Consider the following 27098-nt stretch of genomic DNA (forward strand, 5'->3'; position numbering starts at 1 on the left):
TAATATATGAATTGATTACACCAATAGAATATTATCAAATGGAAGTTCATGTCAACAATATCCTTTCCATTTTATAGACCTATAAAGCCTTTGGACAACGAACATGTATCTGGAAATGAGTTGGATAGTTCAGAAGCTGAAGATAACCAAGAGGAAGAAGAGTCAGAAGATGATCCAAACAAACTTTGGTGCATATGTAACCAACCTCATAATAATCGATTCATGATCTGCTGTGACACATGTGAAGAATGGTATCATGGCAAATGTGTTAATATCACTAAAGCCATGGGACAACAAATGGAGGAAAAAGGCCAAGAATGGATATGCATGTTCTGCAAGGTAATATTCTTCATATTCGGCATTCTAAAAAACCAATGTTCTTTTTCCAATTTTTGGTGTTGAAAAATTGCGAATGTATTAATTAAATTTTGTAATCCTGTCTTTTTTCCTTTAATTTGGAATGATCTTTCAAACTGTTATTTTACCATCAAATAATAGATTTCTAATTTATCGTATTTTTGATGTTCAATGTGTCATGCTAAGAGAACAGAAATATGAGGTACTTTCAGCAGTATGTCATTTATAATTCTAATAATTCTAATTCTTTTGATATTAGTCATGAACTAGACATTCCATGAAAATTCCGTCTTTCTTGCATCTTGGTATTCCTTGAACCTGCACATACGGGCAGTTAATCCAGTAGGTAGGACTGCTTAGTCCTAAGCCAAAAGTCAGGAGCTTGGACTGAAAAGAATTTTCTTGTCAAGGGGGGCCTCCTCTGTAAAAAGTACCAGTGCTGTGCCTAAGTGGCAATGGGACACAGTTACAAAGCCTGTACAGAAAACTACTGAGTTTCCTTATAATTTCAAAACTACTAATTCAACTGAGTTTAGATTTCTTGGGTGTAGATATAAAATAATAATTTCGAGATTTGTGCGAAATTTTGTGTTGATGGTGAAAAACATGAGAAAAGCACTGACTTGGCGTCAGGAGCTTTTGAGCGCTCGTCATCAATGCGCTTATTAGAGACCTCTGAAACTATTGTAATATGTTAAATATCTGTGATTGATTTTGATATCTTTGTTGTTGGTTAGTTTATCTAGATGACAGGTTCTAATGATACTGTCTTGCTGAAAATTGGCATGAGTATTTGAGTGATTATTTCACATATACATATCAAAGTTCTATTTGAAATTTAGGATCAGAGAATATCCTGAAGGTTTCTAGGTTTTCCATTGGAAATTTACGTGTTTAGAAGAGATAAAATTCAATTTGACAGATTCAGAAGTGAGTTGAATCGTTTGAGAATAGTCGAGATTCGAAAAATGAAGGCAACTTGACGAAATGGTATACAGGGTGTCCCGTGAAGACCACGTCAAAGCAAGGGAGAATGTAGATCAAAGGATAACCCACCTGCTATGACAAAATTCCTATAATAAAAGTCTTACCGTTTTCGAGATATTTTTTTTTGTTGAAAATAATGAATTTTTGCCCCTTTCAATAGTTTTGCCCTTACGGTTGGTACAATTTTACATCTTTCTGGTTAATTTTTTCAGTAAAATATTGCTGAAGAATGATTTCAACGTTTACATTAAAAACATCCCCCGAAAATTTTAAAGGGGGGCTATGAGAAATATTTTTATTGGAAATTTTGGTAGTGGATTACTTTGTTCATGAAGTTTAGCCCATTGTAGTGGAAAAAAAATATACCGAGCTACTGCTGCACATTACACCAATAAATTGTCTATTTTATAGTGATTTCAAAGAGGTATCACACAAGTAATTTGTTATTCGAAAAAAAAAAAGATATGGCTGTTTTTATCCAAATGGGTACGTTTCTGACAAAATCAAGTTTGTCAATTCTGTAAAGAAATCTTCGATGTTGCATTACTTAGTGAACAATGGCAATTGTTTACGTGCGAAAATATTACTCGCATAATTATTCATTTCAACGAAATTAAATTTTGCCGGCAAATTTTGGAAAATATCATGCAGATCCAGATTTTTTTGATAAGATCATTTGGAGCGACGAGTCTTCCTGTACCAAGGATGGGTACATGGAGACCTTAATCCTCTGGACTGTTAATATTGGGGCTGCCTAAAAGACAAAGTATACGCAACACCCATACGTGATGAAGCCGAATTGCGGATGCGTTCTCTCAATTCGACTTCATCACGTATGGGTGTTGCGTATACTTTGTTTTTTAGGCAGCCCCAATAATAAAAGTCCATAGGATTTAGGTCCGGTGAACGAGGAGGCCACAAAATCTCACCTTCTCTTCCAATCCACCGGTGGGGATAAGTTCTATTCAAATGAGCGGTATCTTCGAGTCCGTAATGTGCTGGGCATCCATCATGTTGAAACCACAGAGTACGTCGCAGCTCCAGTGGCACATCTTCAAATAAAATGGGCAGCTGGTTGGTTAAAAATTCCAAATAATTGTTTGCGTTCAGTGATGGCGGCAGTTCGATCGGGCCCAAAATTGCAGCATTAAATATTCCAGCCCATAAATTGATCTTGAATCGATACTGTGATCTATCTTCTCTCACCTCGTGTTGATTTATGATATTCCAGCTATGCAAATTGTGGAGATTCATGTACTCGTCGCTCCAAATGATCTTATTAAAAAAATCTGGATCTGCATGATGTTTTCCAAAATTTGCCGGCAAAATTGAATTTCGTTGAGGTGAATAATTATGCGAGTAATATTTTCCCACGTAAACAATTGCCATTGTTCACTAAGTAATGCAACATCGAAAGATTTCTTAACAGAATTGACAAACTTGATTTTGTCAGAAACGTACCCATTTGGATAAAAACAGCCATATCTTTTTTTTTTTGAATGACAAATGACTTGTGAGATACCTCTTTGAAATCACTATAAAATAGACAATTTATTGGTGTAATGTGCAGCAGTAGCTCGGTACATTTTTTTTCCCACTACGATGGGCTAAACTTCATGAACAAAATAATCCACTACCAAAATTTCCAATAAAAATATTTCTCATAGCTTCTCTTCAAAATTTTCGGGGGATGTTTTTGATGTACACGTTAAAATCATTCTTCAGTAATATTTTACTGAAAAAATTAACCAGAAAGATGTAAAATTGTACCAACCGTAAGGGCAAAACTATTGAAAGGGGCCAAAATTCATTATTTTGAAAAAAAAGAAATATCTCGAAAACGGTAAGACTTTTATTATAGGAATTTTGTCATATCAGGTGGGTTATCCTTTGATCTACATTATCCCTCGGTTTGACGTGGTCTTTACGGGACACCCTGTAGAACTCTGTTTTAGGAACGAGCGCTCAAATACTTAATCTTTCAGTGACAACAAATCTGACGGAGTGTTTTTTTGCAGATAATAACAATTTTAAGTTTTATGCTTAATTTCATATCACTGTATTTTTCCAATTTTTAATATTAATAAAATATTCCTCTGGATTATTCCTTGCAAATCTTTTAACTGATTTTTATTTTCGATTATTAGGTTTTTCTTATTTTTAAAAATCTATATATCAGTACATGAAATTTTGTTTTGATTTAGAAAGATAGATAGATATTGCAATGAATTGACAATACCATACCACAAATCTGCTTACTATGAGAGGGGTCCATACTACCAGGCAATCAAAGCGTATAATTCCCTACCCCAAGAATTGAAAAGTATCAAAGATACAAAGAAATTTAGAGTCGCCGTTATTACATATCTGAAACAAAAATGCTACTATCGTTTCAACAGTTGGTGACAATAAAACATCGCTTTTAACATATTATTTTTTTCTTATTCAACTTCATTACATGTATATTTTACAGCTATGTATGTGTGTATGTATCCTGTTAATAATTTTTCCTTTAATATGGTTTTGAAGTGTACCTCTGCTATTGTACTGTAAATCCTGACGTTTGCTGTGTCCCCAGTTGATCGTATGCAATAAAGTGATATTATATGTATAATAATATTATTATTATTATTAAAATATAAGTAACATGTAATCATCGTAATTTAAATTCAAAAGGACCTTCATAATTATTTCCATTTTTAACTGAACTCACATAAATACAACTACATATTGAAATATGCATTTATATATGAATCTTTAATTATGAAATATTTATCAGAATCCTGCTATGAACAGACCACAAGCTGCTGCTCGAAGGCTAAGGAAATCAAGAGCTTCAATCGACAGTGTCGAAAGTGTCAAGAAGATAGAAAAGAAAGATCCTATTATCAGCATAGTCAGTTGTATAGTATGCCAAAAACCAGCCAGAGAAAATTCGATTTATTGCAGTCAATCTTGTATATTAGCTCACGCTTCAGGAGTAGAAAAGGTAATAATAATAAATATGCATGCTAGAGTAAAAATTGCACTTATGGGGTTCGGATTTTTAGGTAGTAGTGTTTGAAAAATCCAGTGGTAGAATGCTATCTGGTAATAAAGCGCCGACTGTTGCTAATTTAGAACGGTGGTTGAAAGCACATCCGACATTCGAGGTCTATCGTCCCAGAGGTCAGATTGTTACTTCAAAAGTGAGTGCATTTACGCTTGAACTAACAGTTGAATCTTTGGATGTACGTTAAATGAATTTCAGTAAACATTTCGAGGATTCTTTTCATTTTCATTATCACACTATCCTTCACTTCAAAGTAAACACATTGATAGATTGTTTGTTGTTGACATTTAAGCAGCTTAAGCTATCTTGATCATTAATGCAATGGAATTTACATTATGCTTTGTCTGATATCTAGATGCCACTGTTTCTATGCTTAATTCATAATTACAGTGGACTCTCGTTAACTCGATACACCACGGGACCAAAGATTTTTCATCGGGTTACGTATAGTTCGACATAGGAAGAGTTCGAGTTATATTATCTGGATTAAATTTGATTCACAGAAGTTATGAAATATGCAGGTAAACCCAATGAAAACTTGGGTATCGAGATGAAGAATAGTAATATTTATTCCCTCTACTAGAAGTAGATCATACATATTTGATGAATTTACTGAAAATTGAATTGACAATAGAAAATCTCAAAATGAAATAGACCAATTTCTCTCTGTGTTGACAAATGTCAATTGACAAATTCTGAATATTTTAAGAATTTATCTGATGGAGGAGTCTGATTTAGTCACCAAAACGTAATTTTCAGGCAACATTTTTTCAATCCGACATCTCCCGAAAAATTAATGAAATTATATTCACAGGAGCATTTTATTTAAATTTTTTTTCAAATTATTGCTTCATTAAATACGTTCAATTCGTTTGGAATCAACTACTTCGAGTTATAGAGGTAATTTCTGTGTGTCCTCGACTTAGAGGTAAAAATGGTAAAATCATTTCCAGTTATGCATGGATATTTTTTCGGCTTAGACAGGTTTTTTCAGGGGGATTTAAAATAATCCGAGTTAACGAGGTTTGAATTAACGAGGGTTCACTGTATTATAGTGAAATATCAATTTCATGTGCCATTGTTATCAGTTTGATAAAACTGTTAATAATATATAGATGTATGTATCCTAACCTCTAATAAACGTCTTCTGTCAATGCAAATGTATGATGAGTCTTTTTCAAATCTCTAAATCTTAAATCTATTTTCGTAGCCTCGTCAGAAACAAGTTCTCACTCAATCAAAGTTGAAACTGGTAAAGAATTCTGATGATAAAGGTGTGTCTTTAGAAGTGAGGAAAAGAGGGGTCAAAGTTGGCGCCATAAAACATCTTCCCAAAAGTGAAGATTCACCTACTGAAAATAAATCGCCTGCTGTAAAACCAACAGCAATTGTAAGTGTTAAGAAATAATAAAAAAATATATAATATAAATAAATAATGGTTTAACGTCTGTATATTAACATATGAAATTAATTAAAAATTGTTTGAATGCCGTGAAATTAATTTAATATATAATATAAAATGAAATTATGGCAACTTACAATTTATATTATTTAAAAACTGATAATTTCTTCTTTGGTTCAAATTCATTCATTTCCAGAGATCTGAGCCAATTCAGCCGCAAAAGTTTTATGCCAAAACAACAACTACTCCTGGTACTAAAAAACAGGAAATTACTCCTGCCAAACCTCAAAAACCGTCTACCCCGACATCCAATAAAATCCCTAAATTAGTTCAAACCACACTCAAAACTACACCAACTGTCACTCCAAAAGAAAAAACTCCACAAACAAAAACTCCAAGGGCTCGTCAGTCAGAACAACAAACAACTCCACAGACTACTCCAAAACAAGAAAATATTAGAGAAAATGTTCAGAAAACATTATTTGAACAGTTGACAAATAGAATTAAGTTAGACGGAACTGTTAAATTGACAGAAGAAGAGGTGAAAGAGATCTCAAATGAGATCGAATTACAACTTCACAAATGTTTTGGAGACACAGGTCAGAAATACAGAAATAAATATCGAAGTTTAATATTTAACATAAAAGATGTCAAGAACCATACTCTGTGGAAAAGAATTTGCGAAAAATCAGTAAATGCATATCAGTTGGTGAGTGAAACTAAGTTCTGTTAATAATCATACTACGATCTATAATTTATAGTGTAAAAATATTATTTTGAAATGAAAAACAAATATCAATAAATTCCCAATTACTTATATAATTATCGAAAATGAACTAAAAATAACTAGAAGTTTCTTATTCCTCTTTCGTCTAAGTCTTAATAGAACAATGTAATAAATAATCTTTATAGGTAAGATTATCGCCTGATGATTTGGCCAGTCAGGAATTAGCTTTATGGAGAGAAAGAGAGGCCAAGCACTCTCTGGATATGATCAAGAAATCAGAGTTAGAGTTGTTGAATTTTTCAAGACCATATGTTTTAAAAACACACAAAGGTAAAATCATTAACAGACAAAACTCAGAATGAAATATCTTTCTTTTCGACCCTTTGAATTGATCAATAACAATTTCCATCTTTCAGGAGAGCAAGTTGTTGATGACGAAAATAGACCAGACAAAGTAGACAATGCTGAAGTAATTAGAACATTAACAGAAGATCATCTTTCTGATGGAAAGGATGTGAAACTGGATAGCAGTAAAGAATCTCAAAAAAAGGGTTCCTCTAAACATAGTCACAAAGAAAGTAAATCAAGTAAGGACAGAAGTAGTACTAAAGAGCACAAGAAACACCGAAGATCCTCTAGTAGAGACAGAAATAAAGATAAAGATAGGAGCAGATCGAGAAGATCAAGTAGTAAAGATAGAAGTTCTAAAAAGGAAAGGAAAAGGTCTAGAAGTAGAGACAGATATAGGAAATCCTCACATAAAAGTTCAAGACACAAAAAAGAAACTTCTCACATATCCTCTACTGATAAACTGGACAAGAAATCAAAGGAAATTTTAGAGCAATTGGTTGATAATAAGATTGTACCTCCTTTAGAGGATAGGTTATGGAAACATGTTCCTCAAGAGGATGTTATACCTGGACCTGGTAATTTATTTTATTAAGAGCCGGATTTTTCACATGCGAATATTCTAACACAAGTTGCAGAATGGGCTCCTATTCCAACACAAATGCGAAATTCGAAAACGAGCGACGAAGGAGCGTGTTTTCGAACGCATAAGAGTTGAAATTGCCTTCTGCAACGAGTATGAGACAATATTTTCTCTGTTTTAGTCAAGATTTGTGGAATTTGGTCGAAATTCAATGACAAATTCAGATTATATATTGCAAGAAAAGAATTATCAACTTTGTAACAAGATCAAAGGAATAATGTATTGGGTATAAAGTCACTCAAAGATCTTATTAAGCTCTTTATTAAATTTGGCCTAGCTTTTGGTCATTTACATGGCCATCTTCAGGGCACTGGAAACAATTTTTTAAATTACGAAAGACTATAAAAAACCAAAAAAACCCATTAGTTATCTAAATCTGAACTTACGATTAATCTGAATCTAACAATGAAAAATTAGGCAGAACCATAACAATGAGAGTCGCCTTTTAATAAAACTACCTGGTCATAAAATTAAAATCTCAAAAATAGGTATAATCCACAATTCAATTATCTTAAAAGAACAATAGATATCTGTAAAAACACATGGAAACAAGAACGTAAACACTCAGAAACTATGGAAACGGACACTGACAATAAATTTAAACAACTAAAACTTCAGTCGACCATAACAGCGGTCTGTTAGCTACACTATTCCGGTAAGTTATAATAAAATTATCTTCATTTTATTTTTAATATTTATCACTTCATTTTTATCTTATTTAATTATTTTTATTCATTATTAGGTCAACCACACACTCAACTCACACAGTTGAGACAGGTCACGGCATGAATTTTGAGGACGCTACGATATTAAGAACGGTAGATAATAGGTTTAATCGCTTATTTATTGAGTCTTTGGAGATTAAATATTTAAATACTTCGTTAAATCTAGTCACAGAGTCAGAAAGTGTTAGCGCCATCTATTGTAATGTGGTTGACCTAACAATGAATAAAAATAATTTAATAAGATAAAAATGAAGTGATAAATATTAAAAATAAAATGAAGATAATTTTAGTATAACTTACCGTAATGGTGTAGCTAACACAACTCTGTTGTGGTCGACTGAAGTTTTAGTAATTTAAATTTGTTGTTGGTGTCAATTTCCATAGTTTCTGAGTGTTTACGTTCTTGTCGCCATGTGTTTATACAGATATCTATTGTTCTTTTAAGATAATTGAATTGTGGATTATACCTATTTTTGAGATTTTAATTTTATGACCAGGTAGTTTTATTAAAAGGTGACTCTCATTGTTATGGTTCTGCCTAATTTTTCATTGTTAGGTTCAGATTAATTGTAAGTTCAGATGTAGATAACTAATGAGTTTTTTTGGTTTTTTATAGTATTTCGTAATGTAAAAAATTGTTTCCAGTGCCCTGAAGATGGCCATGTAAATGACCGAAAGCTAGGCCAAATTTAATAAAGAGCTTAATAAGATCTTTGAGTGACTTTATACCCAATACATTATTCCTTTGATCAGATTATATATCCTAGTGACTTTTGTATTGTATCTTGGCAGTTGGTGTGGCTGTTACGAAAATGGACAGATTACGGAATTTGGATATGAATTGTACGTTTCGAATTTTGAAATAATTTACAATTACGCATTGAATTCGTGAATTATGTCTGACGAAATCGATTTAACACCACCAGAATTAAAAGAAATTGCGAATAATGTTGCAAATCATTTCACTATATCCAAATTATATTATATCGACAATTATTGATGTTTTTTGAAATTTGATAGTATTGGAAGTCTGTATAGACAACCACAAAACGAAAAATTTAACTGAAAACGATGCTGTAATGAGTTCATTACAGCACTGTTTTTAGGACTGTAATGAACTCATTACGATACTGAAATAGAGAAAGAAATTTATTCCTCTTACTCTTATTCTTAATTCCTCTTAGGTTTTATTGTTAGATAAAACCTGTCCTGTAGAAATATATTCATTTATTCAGATGTGAAAATACTGACCCTAAGTTATCTTATCTATTATCCACACTTTAAGATATAATTCTTTAATGTCCTTATTTTTTGACTTAAGTTGGTAATGTATTTTCAGCTGAAAGTGATAGTGATCATGAACCATCATCAACAGTTACTATTCCAACTCCTCCACATAATATTGAAGGTGATGATCAAGGATCACAGTCATCAGAGTCTAAAACTAGTAAGTTGATGTAAAGAAACAAAAGTTTATGTAAATCAACTTCTTTCCCGTTGCACATAACAAGCCTTTAAATTGAATTTTTTACTTTGTTTTTCACATACTTGTTTTTCATTAAAGAACATTTCACAGTTGAACCTACAGAAAATAAGGAGTCAGAAATTGAAAGAAGTATGTCTCCACCCCTATCCAAAAAACACCCAGAAGAAATTTGGAGAGGTACGATTAGTATGATTGATGTTGCTCATCTAACAATATCAGCACAAGAAGTTTCAGGTAATGAAAATCACAATTTTTTTCAAATGAATTCTTTATTGGAGCTTTTTTATAGGTGATTGCTCTGATCTTAGTGAACAGTTGCCAAGCAAGCTGGAAATTGTAGGAAGAATCTCACCAGATACTGTTTGGGAATATATTGGAAAAATGAAATGCTCCAACAGTAAAATAATATCTTTGGTGCGACTGACAGCAGTTGATGTTGTTGAAAAGATGCCCTATCTTGCATTGTACAGTTATCTTTCAAGCAGAAAGAGATTGGGAGTAGTTAAGAGTACCAATAAAGCCATCAAAGATTTCTACATATTGCCTCTAGCACCACAAACTCCAATACCTCAGGCTCTACTTCCTATCAATGGTCCAGGTAACATATTTCAAAATAAACAGTTCGTCAAAAATTGAGGATATTGATTTTTTCTAAAGATAGGTATTATCTAAATAATTTTTCAATCACATAAACTTATAACGATTAGAAAAATGTCATCTGGTTCATCATGAAGTAACTTTTTATCAAGTTGATAATTTTTTTTCATATGTATCAGAATAGCACATTTCAATTGATTTTCTCTTTGGTCTTTATTTAATTTTGAATAAGATCAAACGGCCCTATTTAAAATCGAATGTGCATTATGCCATGACAAGTTTTATCCAAAGACTATGCAAACAGAGCCCGTTAGATAGGCTGGTTAACACAAGTGCAAGTGGCCAATTTTCTCAATGTTAGCCAAAGTATGATACTATGTTTACTGGCACGATACTTTGCCAATAGAACTGGTCATCAAAGACCTAGAAGTGGTACATCACGTGCTACAACGTCACTAGAAAACCGTTTTTCAACTCTTTCAGTCAGAAGACAGTCTGTCAGAACTTGTAGAATGGCAAGTAAAAAAAACGTCTGCAAGATCCCACAAATATTCATATTTCCCTAAGCCCAGTCAGAAGACGTCTCAATGAAGTCAATCTAACATCGAGGCGCTTGTTAGGAAGAGTTCCACTCGCTTGCGAACACATGTGTTGTAGATTATGGTAAGGCAATGGGAGGAACTGCCTCTATTCAAGAAGTCCATCTTTTCTGATGAAGCACAATTATGGCTTAGGGTGGAGTTTGTTGAGGTGACAGAACTGACTTATTAGTACTTCCAAAAACCCTGATATATGCTACAATATCCATCTATGTTTGTGAAGTTATCAAAAGAGAAGTCACACAATTTCACGAAGATATTGACGAAAATTGTGTATGATAATGTACTGCTGCACTGATTCCACCAGGTGATTAATTCTAGAGAAAACGAGGGTATTTGACATCTTTCATTACTTCCAAAGCCTATAGAGACCTACAGAACCTAGAGAACGTTGGGACCAATTATAAAGAACCCTTGATGAACAAAGCCGAAAACGCTTCAAGAGCTCTAAGATATTTTGCCACAACTGTGGCAACAAATTGGGCAGGCTATTCTCATCAACCTAGTGAGAGGCATGCAGAGAAGATGTCAAGCAGTTATTGATGCACGTGGTGATTATACCACAGACTATAACAGATATTTCACTCACTCTCTGCATCTACAAAGGAAATCGTCTCCGACGTTTTGGTGACGTTGAATTCGCTCTACTCGTATTTATGAATGAGCTTGGGGTGCGCCAATCAGAGAGGAAGATCGATTCTTTCGACCAATCCCAGCGATAGTTCAATTTGAACCGTGGATTTTGCGTTCGCTTAGGTTATGTTATTATTAGAAAATTTATTTCGTTCCTGCTTGATTTAACCAATAAATCGCAACTTATCTGTGAGATACATGTCGATTTACTATGTTCTACATTCAAATATTTTTCTCTCCTTCAGTCATAGTCTGCATTAGTAAACAGAGGAGTGATTCTTCAGTAAGACGAAAAAGTTCTTCTGAATCTCAAATATATTAAGGAACCAATGCTGCTAGTATTTCAAGGAATTAAATTTTTGATAAATACATATTCCACTTTCATGGTCTAGTGCATTTTTTATCTTTCGAGGTGTACCTTTTTACAGATCTCAGAAATGCTCTTTTGTATTTGAAAGTACCCATTCAAAATTAAGTATCAAGTATGTGCCCTTCATTTCTGAAAATTATGAGGTATCCATATTGGTCTTCATTAGATATATTGCAACCTCTACAACAGGATTTGATTGCGATTGTTAAGAGTTTTGAATTAATTATTTGTGCAGTGTTCCTTATCAAATTCAGTAGCAGTTTTATTGAAAATCTATACCAATTTGAATTAGTATTGCATTTTTTAGAGAATTGATCAAATGTATTCTAATTTAACTAATTTTTTTCATTTGATACAAAATACAAATATTTATATATTTTTTTATCCTTCAATCATTCTTCTCTTTTTTTTATCAATTGAGTTGACACCACTCCTTATGAGAGCCATGAAAAAATAAAATATAAGATGGAACAAAATATTGTTCAATACCAGTTCCATTATAAGGTTTTTTGAACTGAATTATTGTTGTTGTAGAACTAGAGTTCAATACAAATAGTTTCTCCAGAAAAGAAACTGCGCATGCTTTTGATTAGACTATTTTATGTATGTAGACAGCTTCAAAATAAAAAGAACATATTTTTCACAATAATATGTGTATTGAATTGCTTACTATTTCACTTAAAACTTCTGTTGAACTGAATACTTGAGTAGCATATTTCATCTTCTAAATTTTTTGTCATTTTCATGTCTTTTTCTTTCTCCGCTTCATAGAATTCTTTGATGTGTTTTCAATTTGATACTTTACTTTTGAATTTCACTTCATACTTCAGCAATTTATTCCTCATTCACCCTATTAAATTCTAGACATATATGTAAGGAAAGAATTTGCTGCTTGAATTCCTTGGTATTTGTTCTTTCCTTTAGATTTCTATCTTTGAGTTCACTGATTATCTTTTACTATATTTCTATTTGATGAATTGATATCACAAGCCTTTCTGAGATTTTCTTCGTATTTGGTATTATAGAAACTGAAATTTTTTTACTTTCATTCTTCTAATTTCTTTATCCTTTGACTGAAAAAATAAAAGTTTTTGATTGATATATTCTTCAACTTAATCTATTTCACCTTAATCAAATGCCTCAACTTATTTTCTCAGTGTTTTGTGGGAATTCTTTATTTGTGTAAAACAAGTGCAAAACTCATTTCCGTTCGGTTTTCAGATTTTCTTTAAAATTTTCTGTTTGGGTTTGAAAATCTATTCCTCTTGGTTTCTCAAACATATTTGAAGTTGCAAGAACATTCTTTCTTTGATAAGAAGTAATTTATCACAAGGTTGGTTTAAAAAAAAAACTTCAAAGTGGGTGTAGGTATGGGTATTAAAATATTTTCATGTTTGCTATTTGGTAATTTCATCAAATAGAACTTGATTATTTGAACTTGACAAAAAATTATGAATGATTCAATCTGACTAATTAAATTTGTTTTGAACCTTGTAGAAAGAGACGGGAGTTAGGTTATCTTTGTCATTTTTTTACTACAGTAGTTCAAACTTGAACGCAAGGTCAACGAAACTACGTGCCCAAAAACGGCAGAGTGATTTGTCTTGTTAGTCTTTGATAATAATTTGTATTGGGGAGAATACAAGAATGAACTTCTAAGACTTTTTGAATTTAGATTTTTTGTAAAATGTTACACTTTTTCAAAAATTGGTTACTATTAATGTCATTCCTCAGAACTCTATTATTCTAACATGAAATACTCTATATATAAATATTTAATATTGAAATTGGGTTTTTCTGAAGAGAAAACGCAAAATAATTCAATATCCTTTACTTTTGACAAACAGATTGTTTTTGACTGTAAGGTAGATCCCAATTACTATATGTTTTTAAAATATTAGGCTAAAATGATAGAAATGTTGGGTTATTTGTATTCAATAGGACTTATGACCTACTCTATAATAAAAAATATGTTTCATTGTGTTTCATTGAAAAAAAAATACTTTGCAGATAGAATTACGACATGTAATTCAGTATTATAATAGCATCAATGATCTAATAGTACATAAATGCGCCTTTGGCGATGGTGTAGTGCAGAGCACTATTAAAGAGAGAAAGGTTGAGTCTCCATCACGTGACCTTAAAGGAAATAAATGAGATGATAAAGAAGTTTGAATTTCAACCAATAATAGAATAGTATTGATTGCTTGAATATGTAGATCCAATCGAAACTATGGTGTGATTTGGGTCAACTGATTCACAAACATCATGTCTTTGACTGCTATGTTGTAGTTAATGATTTAATATAAAAATAGATATCTCATAAAAAGAGAGGGAGGAATCTACTCTAACAGAAAGGTGGGACACACTATTTTTACATCTCAACTGATGTTTTGATTGGTTAAACATATTAAGACGTATCTAGGAGAAATACAATACACTCCCATTTTAGATCACTTTATTTGGCTTCCCATTAAATTTCCCAAACATCTTTATTCTCGCACTCGTAGTCATGTGACATGAGGCTCAATCTTTCTTTCTTCGATTTTGGAGTCGACGCTCTGCACTGCATGACTGTTCAAAGGCGTAAGTATTATTAGATCATTGGTTGTGGTGGATTCCTCTCTCTGCATGTGCTATCTAGATATAAGATCATTGAACAGCATCTTTAGGTGGCAATGAGAAAACTAAATTCAGTGAAAATTTTCACTTATATCAGCTCAATCATATAAAAACATCAATACATTGTAGGTTATTCTGCTGAATATTATTTTATGAAGAGATTCAATTCTTAAGCTGATATTTCATTTTATAGGTTTTGAAGAGTCTCGTCCAGCTTTACTGCTTGGAATTATTGTTAGAGATAGAAGAAAGCGAATATTTGGTTCGGATGGTATTCACTCCCATTCCACTGTAGTGACTAAGAAACCAAGAATGGGAACTCCACCTTTACCTACTAATGCACCTCTTATTCCTATAGAAATTCCTCCAATAGTAGAAACTCCTCCAAGGTCCTATACACCTCCTTCTATGGTTACGACGCCACCATTGCCTGTAGGAAAAGATCCTCGAATAAAACTGAATATACCAACACCACCTGTCTTGAAAGATATTGATGATGGAGGTAAGTGAAAGTTTTCATTTTTTGTTGTAGATTTGTGTTATTGAAATTCAAAGTTTCTATCTAGAGGGAGCAGGGGATCTAAGGAGATAATTAGAAGAAGGGCACTTGATATAAATTGATTTATACAACATTTCTTTTTGAATTGTCTGTATTGGTGTCAAGAACTAAACATGACATTTCCTTTCAGTTTCAAAATATTATATGAATTTAGGTTGTCCTTTTCTCAGATATCATTGTATTTATTTTTATTCAAAAACGTATCCAGTGAGTGACCTTATGCATTCATAATATCAATCATTTTTATTTATCATATGGCTATTAGACATATATGTGTGATTCACCGCGATGGAGAACTAATCATAATTTTGTTCAGGAAATATGCTTGTTGTGGTTTGAGACAATAATCTTTCTCTCTAAAACATTTTCAGGACTCTACGACTTCCGGTTATACCGGAAACAGACTAGTACTTCCTTATTTCAAATTGCGCAACCAGTATATTATTGCATCATTAGATAATTTTTTTGATGACATTTCGCAATATGCCATACCTTGGGTAAAAACTCAACAATTCATGAGTTAATGGAATTCTTATGAAAAAAATGGCGGCGAAGAGCAATCACATTTTTTGAATATTCCAGTTTTTTTTCGAAAAAATCTTTTTCATTTTCGATTCCGCAAATTCGTAGTATTATTAGACTGTATGCGGTTTAGTCCTAAAATGTACAAGGTGTTTATCAGAAGATTATAAACTTGGACAACCCAAGATTTTCAATTGGAACCCATATTTTTTATTATTGCAGTCAATTCTTAGTATAAAAAGATGAGGGGTACTCCAGCAAAACCACAACCTACAATGAATACTTCAAGAGTTATCGAGGAAGAACTTTAAATAAGAAAAAAACGCAATTTCTAGTTAGAAATTGCTGTTTTTCCTCATTTAAAGTTCTTATTGAAGTATTCATTTTAGGTAAAGGGTATGTTTCAGTAACCCCCCCTTCTTTTTATATGTAGAATTGACTGAATTAATACAAAATATAGATTCTAATTTGAAAATCTTTAGTTTTGATGAATTTGAGTTGTCCAAGTTCATGATCTTCTGATAAACACATTTTTGGTCTAAACTGCAAACAGTGTTATAATACTACATATTTGCAGAATCGGAAATGAAGAAGGTTTTTTCGAAAAAAACTTTTTCAGAAATATACAAAAGAGTGTGAGTCCTAGCCGCAACCATTTTTCGCATAAGAATCCCATCAACTCATGAATCGTTGAGTTTTTATCTAAGGCATGTCATAATGCTGAAATTTTCATCAAAAGATCTATCGAATGATGCAATAATATACTGGGTTTGCCATTTGAAATAAGGAAGTAGTAGTCTGTTTGTATCGGGTGACCACGGGAAGTATTTACATATTGAAAACAGCAAAACGGTGTTATTTTTTAAACAAAAAATGTATTTACTTTTCAGACATGTTTGTTAGGATATGCCATTTAATTTAAGAGGGAATGCTACCACTTGACTGCCCAGTTCAAAACTTAAAGGAGAATAACTATTCTTGCAGATCACCGATTTGTATGGGGTTTTCTGATAATTTCTTCAAACAATGATCTGAAAGGCAGGGACGGACTATTTTTAATTTGCGAATGAAAAAACAAAAAAAAAAGTTGGTAACTTTTCGTTTTCCGCAAAGGAATTGATGATATGGATGAAAGGGCTTATCACTGATTTATTTTAAAATTATTCGTGAAAAAAAAACTACAGAAAAACATTTCAAAAGAGCTGAAATCACTTCGTAATAAAAAAGAATAATCGACCGTCGTATAGTGCTGCCCCTACTGTATAAATTCGCAACGAATCACCAGATTCTTCAATACTACCTACAATTTGATAATTCCGGCAACGTTGCTGCGTTATGAATCAGTTCTCAGCACAGATAACAGGTTCTCAGTTTGAGTCGTAAACAGTATTAGGTGAATAGAAAGATTTCCAGCTTGTTCGTTTCTTTTCGAACGGTTGAAGGTATGAACAGATCGACGCGGGACTTCGGGAACGGGAGCGATGCGTTCAGCGGGCAGATTGCATAGCATGCACACCTACGCGAAAATAATGGGACACGATTATTAGTATGAATCTAAAATAATGTATGAAAATGACAGTTTTTCGGAGGAAGAAGTTTTACTGCTCAAAGCCGTTGATTTCCATCCCACAAAAGTTTCTTTCCCGCTCCCGCAGTCACGCGTCGGTCTGTTCATACCTTTATTCAGTTTAGTTAGCTGTCAATTCTTTTCGATATGGGTAACAAGAGATTCAAGGATTTATTTATTCTGATCCTTTTACTTGCTTTTTGGGAGTATCATGTAAAAATATCAAATTTGATTTCTACAGGAAAACAAGAAGAATCTTATCAGTTCATGGTCATTCTTATGATGATACTATTAGTTTTTTAATCATGCATAATCTGTTTTGTAAATATTCATTCAATACCAATTCATCTTTCAGTGTATGGGAAAGAGATTATATGTTCATGCACAACATGAAATAACATTTCAGTTGAAATGGTAGATAATTATATGGTAATATTAAAGTTCAGTACTACGATGTTACGATGTGAGTCAATTTCTGAACATGAGAATTTTTTGATATTTGAGAACCTTTTATTGCCTTCAAAATAAATGGATCGTAATTCTGAGCAAGGAGAATCAATGCGATATTGCGATATAACAACTGATTTTTGTACGAAGTCAATTTCTGAAAATGAGAATTTTCAAAAAAGATTTTAGTCCTTTTTTTGCCTTCCAAATTAATGGATCGTGATCCTGAGTATGAAAGATCAATAAGTGATATAAGAACTGATTTTTTACCAAATTTCATGTTTATAGTTTTCACATTTTCCGAGAATAATCTCATTAGTACGTGGTCATTCTAATAATTATGACAACTATTAGTTTTTTTAATCATGTAAATTTGTTCCGTAAATATTCAGTCAATCCCAATTTATCTTTCAGTGTATGGAAATGTGATTATTTTTATGCACAACAAGAATTAATATTTCAGTTGAACTCGTTGGTAATTATAAGGGAATATTGAAGGTCAGTACTAAGATGTTATTATTGTTTAGAAATTTCTTGATTCTGCATAGTCAATTTCTGAAAATGAGATTAGAGTCCTTTTTTTCTCTTCAAAATTGTTGGATCGTAATCCTGAGCATTGAGAATTAATGCGATATTTTGATATAACAACTGATTTTTGTATGTAGTCAATTTCTGAGAATGAGAATTTTTTATAATTCCATTCTTTTTTTTGCCTTCAAAAAATGAATCGTAATCCTGAGCGTCCTGAATATTAGAATCAATGCGATATTGCTATATAACAACTGATTTTTGTACGTGGTCAATTTTTGAAAATAGGCTTTTTTTTTCAAATTCCAGTACTTTTTATGCCTTCAAAATTCATGGATCGTAATCCTGAACATGGAGAATCAATGCGATATAACAACTGTTTTTTGTACGAAGGCAGTTTGTGAAAATAAGAATTTTTGAAAATTTTAGTACTTTTTTTTTGCCTTCAATATAAATGAATCGTAATATTCAGCATGTTGATCAATACGATATAACAACTGACTTGAAATGAATATTGGTCATAAATGACCATGTTCCATCATTCATACGATATCATATTTGGATGACCATCATATTGATGGTTCATTTTGATTTGGCTAACCATAATGAGCAAAATCAATATTTTGCTCAATGAATGTGACCCGCTAATGTGAAAAGTTTCGGTGCATTTGTTTTGATTTTTTTTATTATTCCACTAAATACGTTTTTGAATCAAATTAATTTTCGTAAGAATGAAGGAATCTGAACAAATTTAGCATATACATTTTTTCTCGAACCCATCTGATAATAGTCGATCCTAACTGATATTTCTCACAACCCTCTCTAAAATCGGTTTTATGCCCATCATAAAAAGCGAGTTATTCCTTTCAAAATATCTGGTCAATCCGTCCTAGAAGATACCTAATACCATCTCTGTACCTGTCTTTCGAGCTCGAAGTTGCTGCATTGCCAAATGTTCGAACAACCGTTCGTACAGTTCACTGCGATTTCATTGGCTGGCGTGTAAGAATTGAATGCCGTCAAACGTATCTGAATTCTTAGATGTGGTAGAAAAGGACGGAAAATCATAAGAACGTTTGAGATTGCTCCACTCATCCTTAAAAGTGAAGGCTTCTCAGAGGGGCTGGAGGGAGCTGAATAGGTAAACTTTGACAGATGCGCTCAAACGCACGTGGTACCATTCCGTCTTAACTTGCAAAAATAATGTCAGGAAAGTGACGGCCGTCTTCTCTGATGCAGTTTTCAATTCTATTGAGGAAGCTCTGCCATACTAGCTGTAGTGTCTCCTCGGTGATTAGTCCTCACTGTTCGTGTAGAGCCTGGTGGTTTTTTCGCCATAATGTTGCCTGTGGTCCGAAAACTTGTAACCCATTTCATATTCGTTGGTCGGGTAGGTACAGCTTCATGCCGTCCTACGTTAAAATGAATGCGAAAATTACTCTGAGCCACTGAATCATTGTTTCTTACATAAGAATCGTACGTAAACACGTGATGTTGAACTGTCCACGGCTCCATTGCGACTGGAATACCTAAATGGCCACTGCTAAGGAGATGAATGACCGCCCGCCCAACCCCCCCTAATTTGCCAAGGCCGAGTACAGTCTCATCAAAAATGTAAATACTTCCCGTGGTCACCCTGTACAACCGGAAGTTGTAGAGATCTGAAAGATCTAGAAAGAAAGATCATATGAAGTCAAGATGAGATTGATGGGAAAAGGCCAAAAAGAAAGACTATCGAACTGATATCATGCCGACGTTTCGGTTTATTTCAAACCTTCCTCAGGGCTCTGGAAAAGTGATACAAATTAAATGAGGAGCTTGTATTGATTTGTCTTAAGTTAAATAATAAAAACATAATAAAATATAGAAGAATGATCATTGTCTCAAACCCCAACAAGCAAATCTTCAGAACAATATTACGATTAGTTTCCCATAAACATCTAATAGGCCATCACGGTGAATCAACCTGTTTAGTTCAATATAATTACTATTTTTAAATGACTGATAGCAACCCTCGGTAATGCCCTGATATATTTGATTTTGCATGTTTCTAAAAGCATTTTTTTTAAGTTCTAGTAATAGTTTGATTTTCAGGTAATACTCTTGAATCATGAGGTTAGTCATATTCAAGATTTTCTCACTTCTCTTTCTATATTGTTTTTATTTATTTGTAAAATGTTTATTGTCTTATGGCAAGAGTTTCTTAAGTTTTCTGTTTTTTAGATGAACCATACAGTCCAGAAGACTCAGATCCAGACAACCCAGTTATACCATCGCACACATTCCCCGTGGTACCAGAACCAAAACCATCAATATCTATACCTATGGTATCCTCCTTTGATTACACACCAGTAATACCAGGTATGTGAATTTGAATTGGAACCTGAACAAAATATCTGTCTGGCAGAAGTCTATATCAAAAGGTAACCATAGGAAAACTCGCTGTGATCGTAGGTAATGATAAATCGGTTTCGCTCTTTTAAGAGCTAGTCAGCATCGCAACAACAATGAAAGCTAGGTGAAAAGAAGGCATTGAACGTCAGACGTGGCATTGAAACATATATTTCAAAAACTTCTGCTTGCTGACATTTGAATGCCCACTCTTTTCAATAAACTGATTCAAACTGGTGCAATACTGATGAGCTCTAAAAGAGTGAAACCAGTCTATCACTACCTACTTACGATGACAGTATGTTTCAAATCCCTATGGTTAACTCTTGATCTAGACTTTTGCTAGTCTGGTAATTTGTTTACCTTTTATCAAGTTACATGTAAGAATAGCTTGAAGATAACCCTTGCCTCATCAGATGTACCATTTATGTACAAATAAAGACCAGCTATTATTATTATTATCACGACTATAAGAGCATTATTCTATGTTATAATTTAATTTGGAACTTGAATTGATTTAAAAATAAAATCTCTTCAGATACAACTATGATAAGTTTTGTATCCCATCTTGAGTTTTTTTGTGAAATAGAATTTATTAATTACTTAAAAAATACCAAAAGAAGTTTACATTTCATTACAATACATCAGTTCACTTATACTTTACTCATGCACCTAGGTGAGAACACCTGTGTGGCTGTATGTGCAATTTCGATAGAAATTCACTCTATATATGAAAAATAAGAAATAATAAACACCGTTGACATGGTGTTACACAACAAAATCAAAGACCGTCGTGGAAAAGAACCCCCATCAATCAACCCCTTTAACAATTTATGAATTTACAATTTGAATACTATTTACATGTATGAAACATCTAATCAATCATGTTTTTCAGGTCTAGATGTTGGTGGTCCCCTTCCAGCAAGCCCTCTTGAAATACAGAAACAGATGGAGGAATTAAATAAGAAAATTGAGGCTCAGAAATCTGAGATAAATAGTATTTCAAAAAATATTGTATCTGCATCTTCTGAAATTGGCCATTCAGCATTGGCAAATATAGCTTTGCCAAGTAATCTCCAACAAATTCTTGATAGTATCAAAACTATATCTACTGAGGGCAATACAGAGGTAATTTATATGAGCTAATTGTTTTTTATACTGACTTCTAGGCAGTGAGATACAGTGGATTCTTGATAATTCAAAGTTTTGAAAATTCATACCGGCAATGAGAGGAATTAAATATTTGCATGAAATTAGATGCTTTATAGAATACATATAGCCTTAACTACAATGTTGAATAAAAAGTTTTGTACCCGTCACTAAACATAGTATTTGTAAATTAACTCATCCAATGATATAAAATAACTATCTGAGTTAGGAAATGAAGAGTATTTATTGAAATTGTAACTACACATGTTCTCTATTTCATGGTTGAATGTCATCAAATTACCGAGAGACTAATTTTTTTAAATTTGATTGGTTGATTTTGCTTTATTATTTTCAATAATAAACCTTTGGAATCGTTTGAGAAAACAAGTTATAAAAATTTTAGTTTACGTTTGGAAATGTATAGAATCCAAAACTCAAATGAAAAAAAAATCGTCCATAGTTTTTTTTTGGAGCTATTGGCAAGAAATTTGAAACAAAATAGGTTGTTTAGTGCATTCATCCTCCTAGCTGGAGAACACGATTAATACATTTTTAAAGTGAAAATGGAAACATTAAAAAAAATTATTAGACTCAGGGAACCTGGTTCCTATATGGGACATGGAAAAAAAATTATAAATTAAAAATTTAATAATTATTTCTGAATCGGAAGATGTATGAACTCATTACTTTCGAAATGTTGGTAAAGCAAAAGTTGATCTTTCAACAAATAGTTTCAAGCTAACTTAACCCCCATTTTTCCTTAACAATATATCTCAACATTTACTAAATTAGTTATATAATTCTTGTGGTTTTATATTGAAAATACAGCTCATTACTATGCAATATTTCAGTTCTTTACTATATAATATAAGAAATTTATTTTCACCAGGAGAGTCGAGTTCCAGTGAAACCAGCTGATCCCAACTTAATAATTCCTCTTATGTTGCCGAAGACTTTCACTCGACCACCACCACCCATAGTACACCAACATCCACCTCCAGTATCGACTATCATGCCTGATTTTTCATCTAATACCATACCTCTTAAGCTACCTACAAAGTCGAAACTAAAAACATCTTCAGGCGATGATTCACCAGGTCTTCTTAGCTCTTTAACAGAAGAAGAACTAATGAAGAAGGCTGCTGAAATGTTAGGAGAGACAGAACTGGCCCCAACTAAGCACAAACAATCCAGTCCTCTTGATTATCAATCAAAAAGAGTAAGAATGGAAGATGATTCAAGTTTTGACATAGAACCTCCAATACCTGGTGTAGATAATTAAGTGAATCTAGCATACAAACATATAGTTATTGATCTACGAACGTGTCACATGAAATGGTTGAGCTATCAGGATGCCATCTGATGTCCTATATAAGAATGATGATGATGTCCCTTAATTCGGTAGAGTCTACTTCTTCAAAATTAGAGTACCTTTATAAGAGTGATGACTTTGATGGATGGTGTAGACAGAATATTGGAAATTCTTTGCTAAAATCTATCGATCATAATTCATATTGGTCATCTTTACTCTATGGATTGTAAAAAAATTAACATTACTCTTCATTACAATCAACTTGTACTGAAGTATTTACAGGGGGCTCAATATTTTTATGAGGTGTTTATTCCATGTTAAATTGAGACTGCGTTTAATTTTAGATTCTTCAGTTGGTTTTATGGATTCAATTATTTTCCTATGACTTTATCGATATTACATATTTGAAAAAACTGATGCAGAAAAATTCTAACCAAATGTCTGATTCTAGATTGTTATCTTCTCTTAACTTTTTCAAATATATTTTCCATTTAAAGGACAACTTTTTGAGGCGATACAAATAATTCATAAGGGATCATTGAAATTGATCTGAAACTCTTTTCCTACAAGTTCAAAAAAATTACTGTGTGAACTGTAAATTTTTGGGATAATATTGAATGATATATCAATACTTTTTTAAACAGACTTTTCGTTAATCTACAATTTTTTTTGCTCCTACAACGATAAGAGAATCGAAATTATTTCATATAACATATATCAAAACTGTCAGCATACTCAATTTAACATGTTCTTTATTCTATGTAAATATTTTTATGATAATAATAATAATAATTTGAATAAATTTATTATGTGGATATATCAATGGGAAGAATCTAAACCATGTTGATGTTTTCACTTTCAATAGCAATTAAATAAAAATTGTTTTTAAAATTATTCACATTTTTTTAGAGTAATTATAGAATTAACTCTGAGTTAAAATGAAAAATTAATGTATAGTTAATATTGTACAAATGTATTTAAGTTTATTCTTATTGCTAAACAAGGTTATAAGTTGTTGATTGTATATAAATATAGATCAGTAAAATTTATTTTGTGATTTTAGACCATTATTATTATGAAATAAGGTTATTTCAATGAGGATATGTTATATTGCATTTTTATGTAGTTTCTGTTTCCAAATATTCCCTAGAATTAAACTCTACTTACAGGAAGCATGTTTTTTTAGCTATCCTCATTATACTTATTAAGGGCTTTTGACCTTAGTAATACATTAAGCATCCTATAGGTTCTTCAATATAAAATCAATAAAAGAGAAACAAAAAAGTGAAAATATAATTCATTAAAGCGTGTTCACACTATGCTGTTGTAGGGCAACTGGCAAGGCTGTAGAAAAACGCATACCCAACATTACATTTCGCATCTGGGACCAGAATTCATTAATATATTGCCTACTTCATTGAGAGATATAAATACTAAAAGAAAAGTTGAGAGATTAAAATTATTCTTAGTGGAGAATATCACAGTTTTTATGGACTTGTTTTAGATTAATTTCTGATACACCTGTACTGATTTAAGGTCAGAAAAATAAAGATTATTATTATATCCCCTGCCTCACCTGTTTCTTGATTTCTCTTCCCGATTTTTGTATTGTTTTCATTATTTTATAAATTTAATTTTTTATTCTCCCAATTGATCTTGCCTAGTGTAATTTTTGTGAGTTCATATTATTAGGTACACTAAGACAAAGTTACACAACACAAGCCTGGCTTAGGTGTCTCGTCCAAATATTGAACTTTGTATATTACTCTCCTAAATAAATTAATTTGATTTGAATTCAGACTACAAAATATGAGGTTTTGAAAAACGGTTACACAAAAGAAACAGTATTCTGTTCTGAAAATTCAGAAAGAGAAGGAGATAATATCAATAAAATATGAAAAATTCTGACATAAGTAACTACAGAAAAAAACACCCCTGCCTCTCCTAGTACAAAATAACTGAAGATTCTATAAGAAGGCAAGAATTTCAAATACATTAAATAAGCACATTATAAATCCTACTAAATCTCTTTAGGAAAAATTGATAAATATATATAAATAATTTATGATAAATCAATTCTCAGGCGAATCAGAATTGAATAATATTTTCAACTTCATCAAAAAGAAAGCTATCGACGGTTCATGATATAACCCAAAATTTGGGTTTAATATAATAAATGAATACTGATTTACGCTTTCCAGACCCTCTAAAAACTTTACTTATGAGGTCATATTCAAACTTGAGACTTATATACCCCAACTGGCATATACTTGATATGAAGACCAAGAGAACTCTTTGTAAATCTCTTGTCTTATTTCAATTCACATATTGTGATTTTATCCATGGGCCGTGTTTGACTAAGATTAATCGCGATAGAATACAAAGAGTGCAGAAATCATGTTTTAGGTTGATACATGATGTAAAGCAGTATGATCCTATTAGTTATAAAATCAGGGAGGATGAAATTCTTTTTATGGAGTAGAGGAAAAATTATCATCACTTGGGTACTTCCACCTATAAGCTTTTTTTTAATGTCGAAAGTCCGCCTTGCCTCAAGAAGAAATTTGTTCGTCATATAGTAACATTAATTCGAGAGTTGCAAGGTTTCAGGATAAATTTGTAGTGCCGGGACATAAAACAGCTTTATTTTCAAGAAGTTTCATTTTTCAGTCAATAACACTTTACAAATCCTCCTACCTAAGGAGTTTAAATTGTTGAATATCAATAAGATCAAGTATAAAGTTGAAGAGTATCTGTTGTGTTAGCAATTATCGATGAATATTTGATTGATTCGGTCTTCACTTGATGGAAATTCATTTTAAATAAATAATAATACACTGCTGATTTCCACAAAATTTTGTGGAAATCAGCAGTGTATTATTATTTAATTATCGATGAATGTTATTTCAGATGTGTGTATAATTGTAATATTCATGCTGTGAGATTTGGAAGCACATTAGGTTTATATTTCATATATACCTATAATTGTTTTATATATGTATATTGCTGAGTTCTTAATTATTCTTTTACTTGATATTAGCTCATTGCCGGTTTGTGCAGGATTGAGTTTGAATAGCCGTCTGCTAGACTTCGCCTTCCGCCGCTAGGTGATGGGTTCATGTATTTCTCTACTTTTTTGTGGAATGAAGACATCATTTATTTATTTATCTAAAATAGTTATTCAGCCAAGTGCTAAATAAATATTATTATTATTATCAAAACATCGGTTGGTTGTTTAGGCTTCTGGTCACGAGTGAAACATAACAGGCCAATTGAAAAGTCCACGGTCTACCATAGTAAAACACATTTTTTGGCAAAATTTGATTTTATTATTCAACATATAGTTGCCTTCGAGGGCGATTCAGCGAACTTTTCGATACCATTTTTGTAGTACGATTTGTCGTCTTTCGCTTCAAAATAGGCTTCGATTTCGACGATTACTTCTTCATTGGCGCTAAATTTTTTTCCAGCGAGCATTTTTTTGAGGTCTGAGAACAGAAAAAAGTCGCTGGGAGCCAGATCTGGCGAATATGATGGATGCGGCAGCAATTCGAAGCCCAATTCATGCAATTTTGCCACTGTTTTCATTGATTTGTGACACGGCGCATTGTCTTGATGAAACAGCACTTTTTTTATTCAAATGAGGCCGTTTTTCAACGATTTCATCCATTAAACGATCCAATAACGCTATACATATAATAATCGCTGTTGTTGGTCTAGCCCTTTAGTAGGTAATCAATGAATATTATACCTTGCGCTTAGACTATAGATAGAGAATCGTGCGAGAATATATCAGAAACGCACAGTTTTCATGGTTATATTTTATTATTCTATGTTGGTACTCCGAACTTTCCGCCACGGCTTTATCTGTCAATTCATCAATTTGCCTAAGGTTGTAGACTACTTTGCGCTGAAACTGCAATTCCGCTAGATGGAGCTACCCGAAAATTTTTGGTAGATTTGTACCTGACACACCCATTCAATTTGAAGAACTGCCTGTTTGGTATTTATTGCCCCTAATAAAATCTCAACTCTCGATGAAGCCCAGCAAAGAGTAAATTTGTGTTTCTGTAAA

At 32.4% G+C, this 27098-nt stretch overlaps 1 protein-coding gene across 5 annotated transcripts in view; it reads left to right on the forward strand.

Moving 5' to 3' along the window:
- The window catches only part of LOC123679300 (death-inducer obliterator 1), a 50140-nt gene extending 25945 nt beyond the window's left edge, over nt 1-24195 (forward strand). For 2 of the 5 annotated variants that reach the window (XM_045616812.1, XM_045616811.1), the window contains 14 exons: nt 78-339; nt 4124-4333; nt 4395-4532; nt 5607-5786; nt 5995-6507; nt 6711-6855; nt 6942-7451; nt 9581-9688; nt 9806-9961; nt 10017-10325; nt 14742-15050; nt 20395-20532; nt 21458-21690; nt 22601-24195. In XM_045616812.1, coding sequence (XP_045472768.1) covers nt 78-339; nt 4124-4333; nt 4395-4532; nt 5607-5786; nt 5995-6507; nt 6711-6855; nt 6942-7451; nt 9581-9688; nt 9806-9961; nt 10017-10325; nt 14742-15050; nt 20395-20532; nt 21458-21690; nt 22601-22993 — 3604 coding nt within the window. In that variant the 3' untranslated portion in view covers nt 22994-24195. The remainder of the gene's footprint in view (nt 1-77; nt 340-4123; nt 4334-4394; nt 4533-5606; nt 5787-5994; nt 6508-6710; nt 6856-6941; nt 7452-9580; nt 9689-9805; nt 9962-10016; nt 10326-14741; nt 15051-20394; nt 20533-21457; nt 21691-22600) is intronic. The other 3 variants (XM_045616813.1, XM_045616814.1, XM_045616816.1) reach the window with 3 other exon arrangements.
- The last annotated feature ends 2903 nt before the right edge of the window (nt 24196-27098 follow it).

The sequence above is a fragment of the Harmonia axyridis genome, chromosome 4, assembly GCF_914767665.1.
Source record: "Harmonia axyridis chromosome 4, icHarAxyr1.1, whole genome shotgun sequence".
In the NCBI taxonomy this organism is placed as follows: Eukaryota; Metazoa; Arthropoda; class Insecta; order Coleoptera; family Coccinellidae; genus Harmonia; species Harmonia axyridis.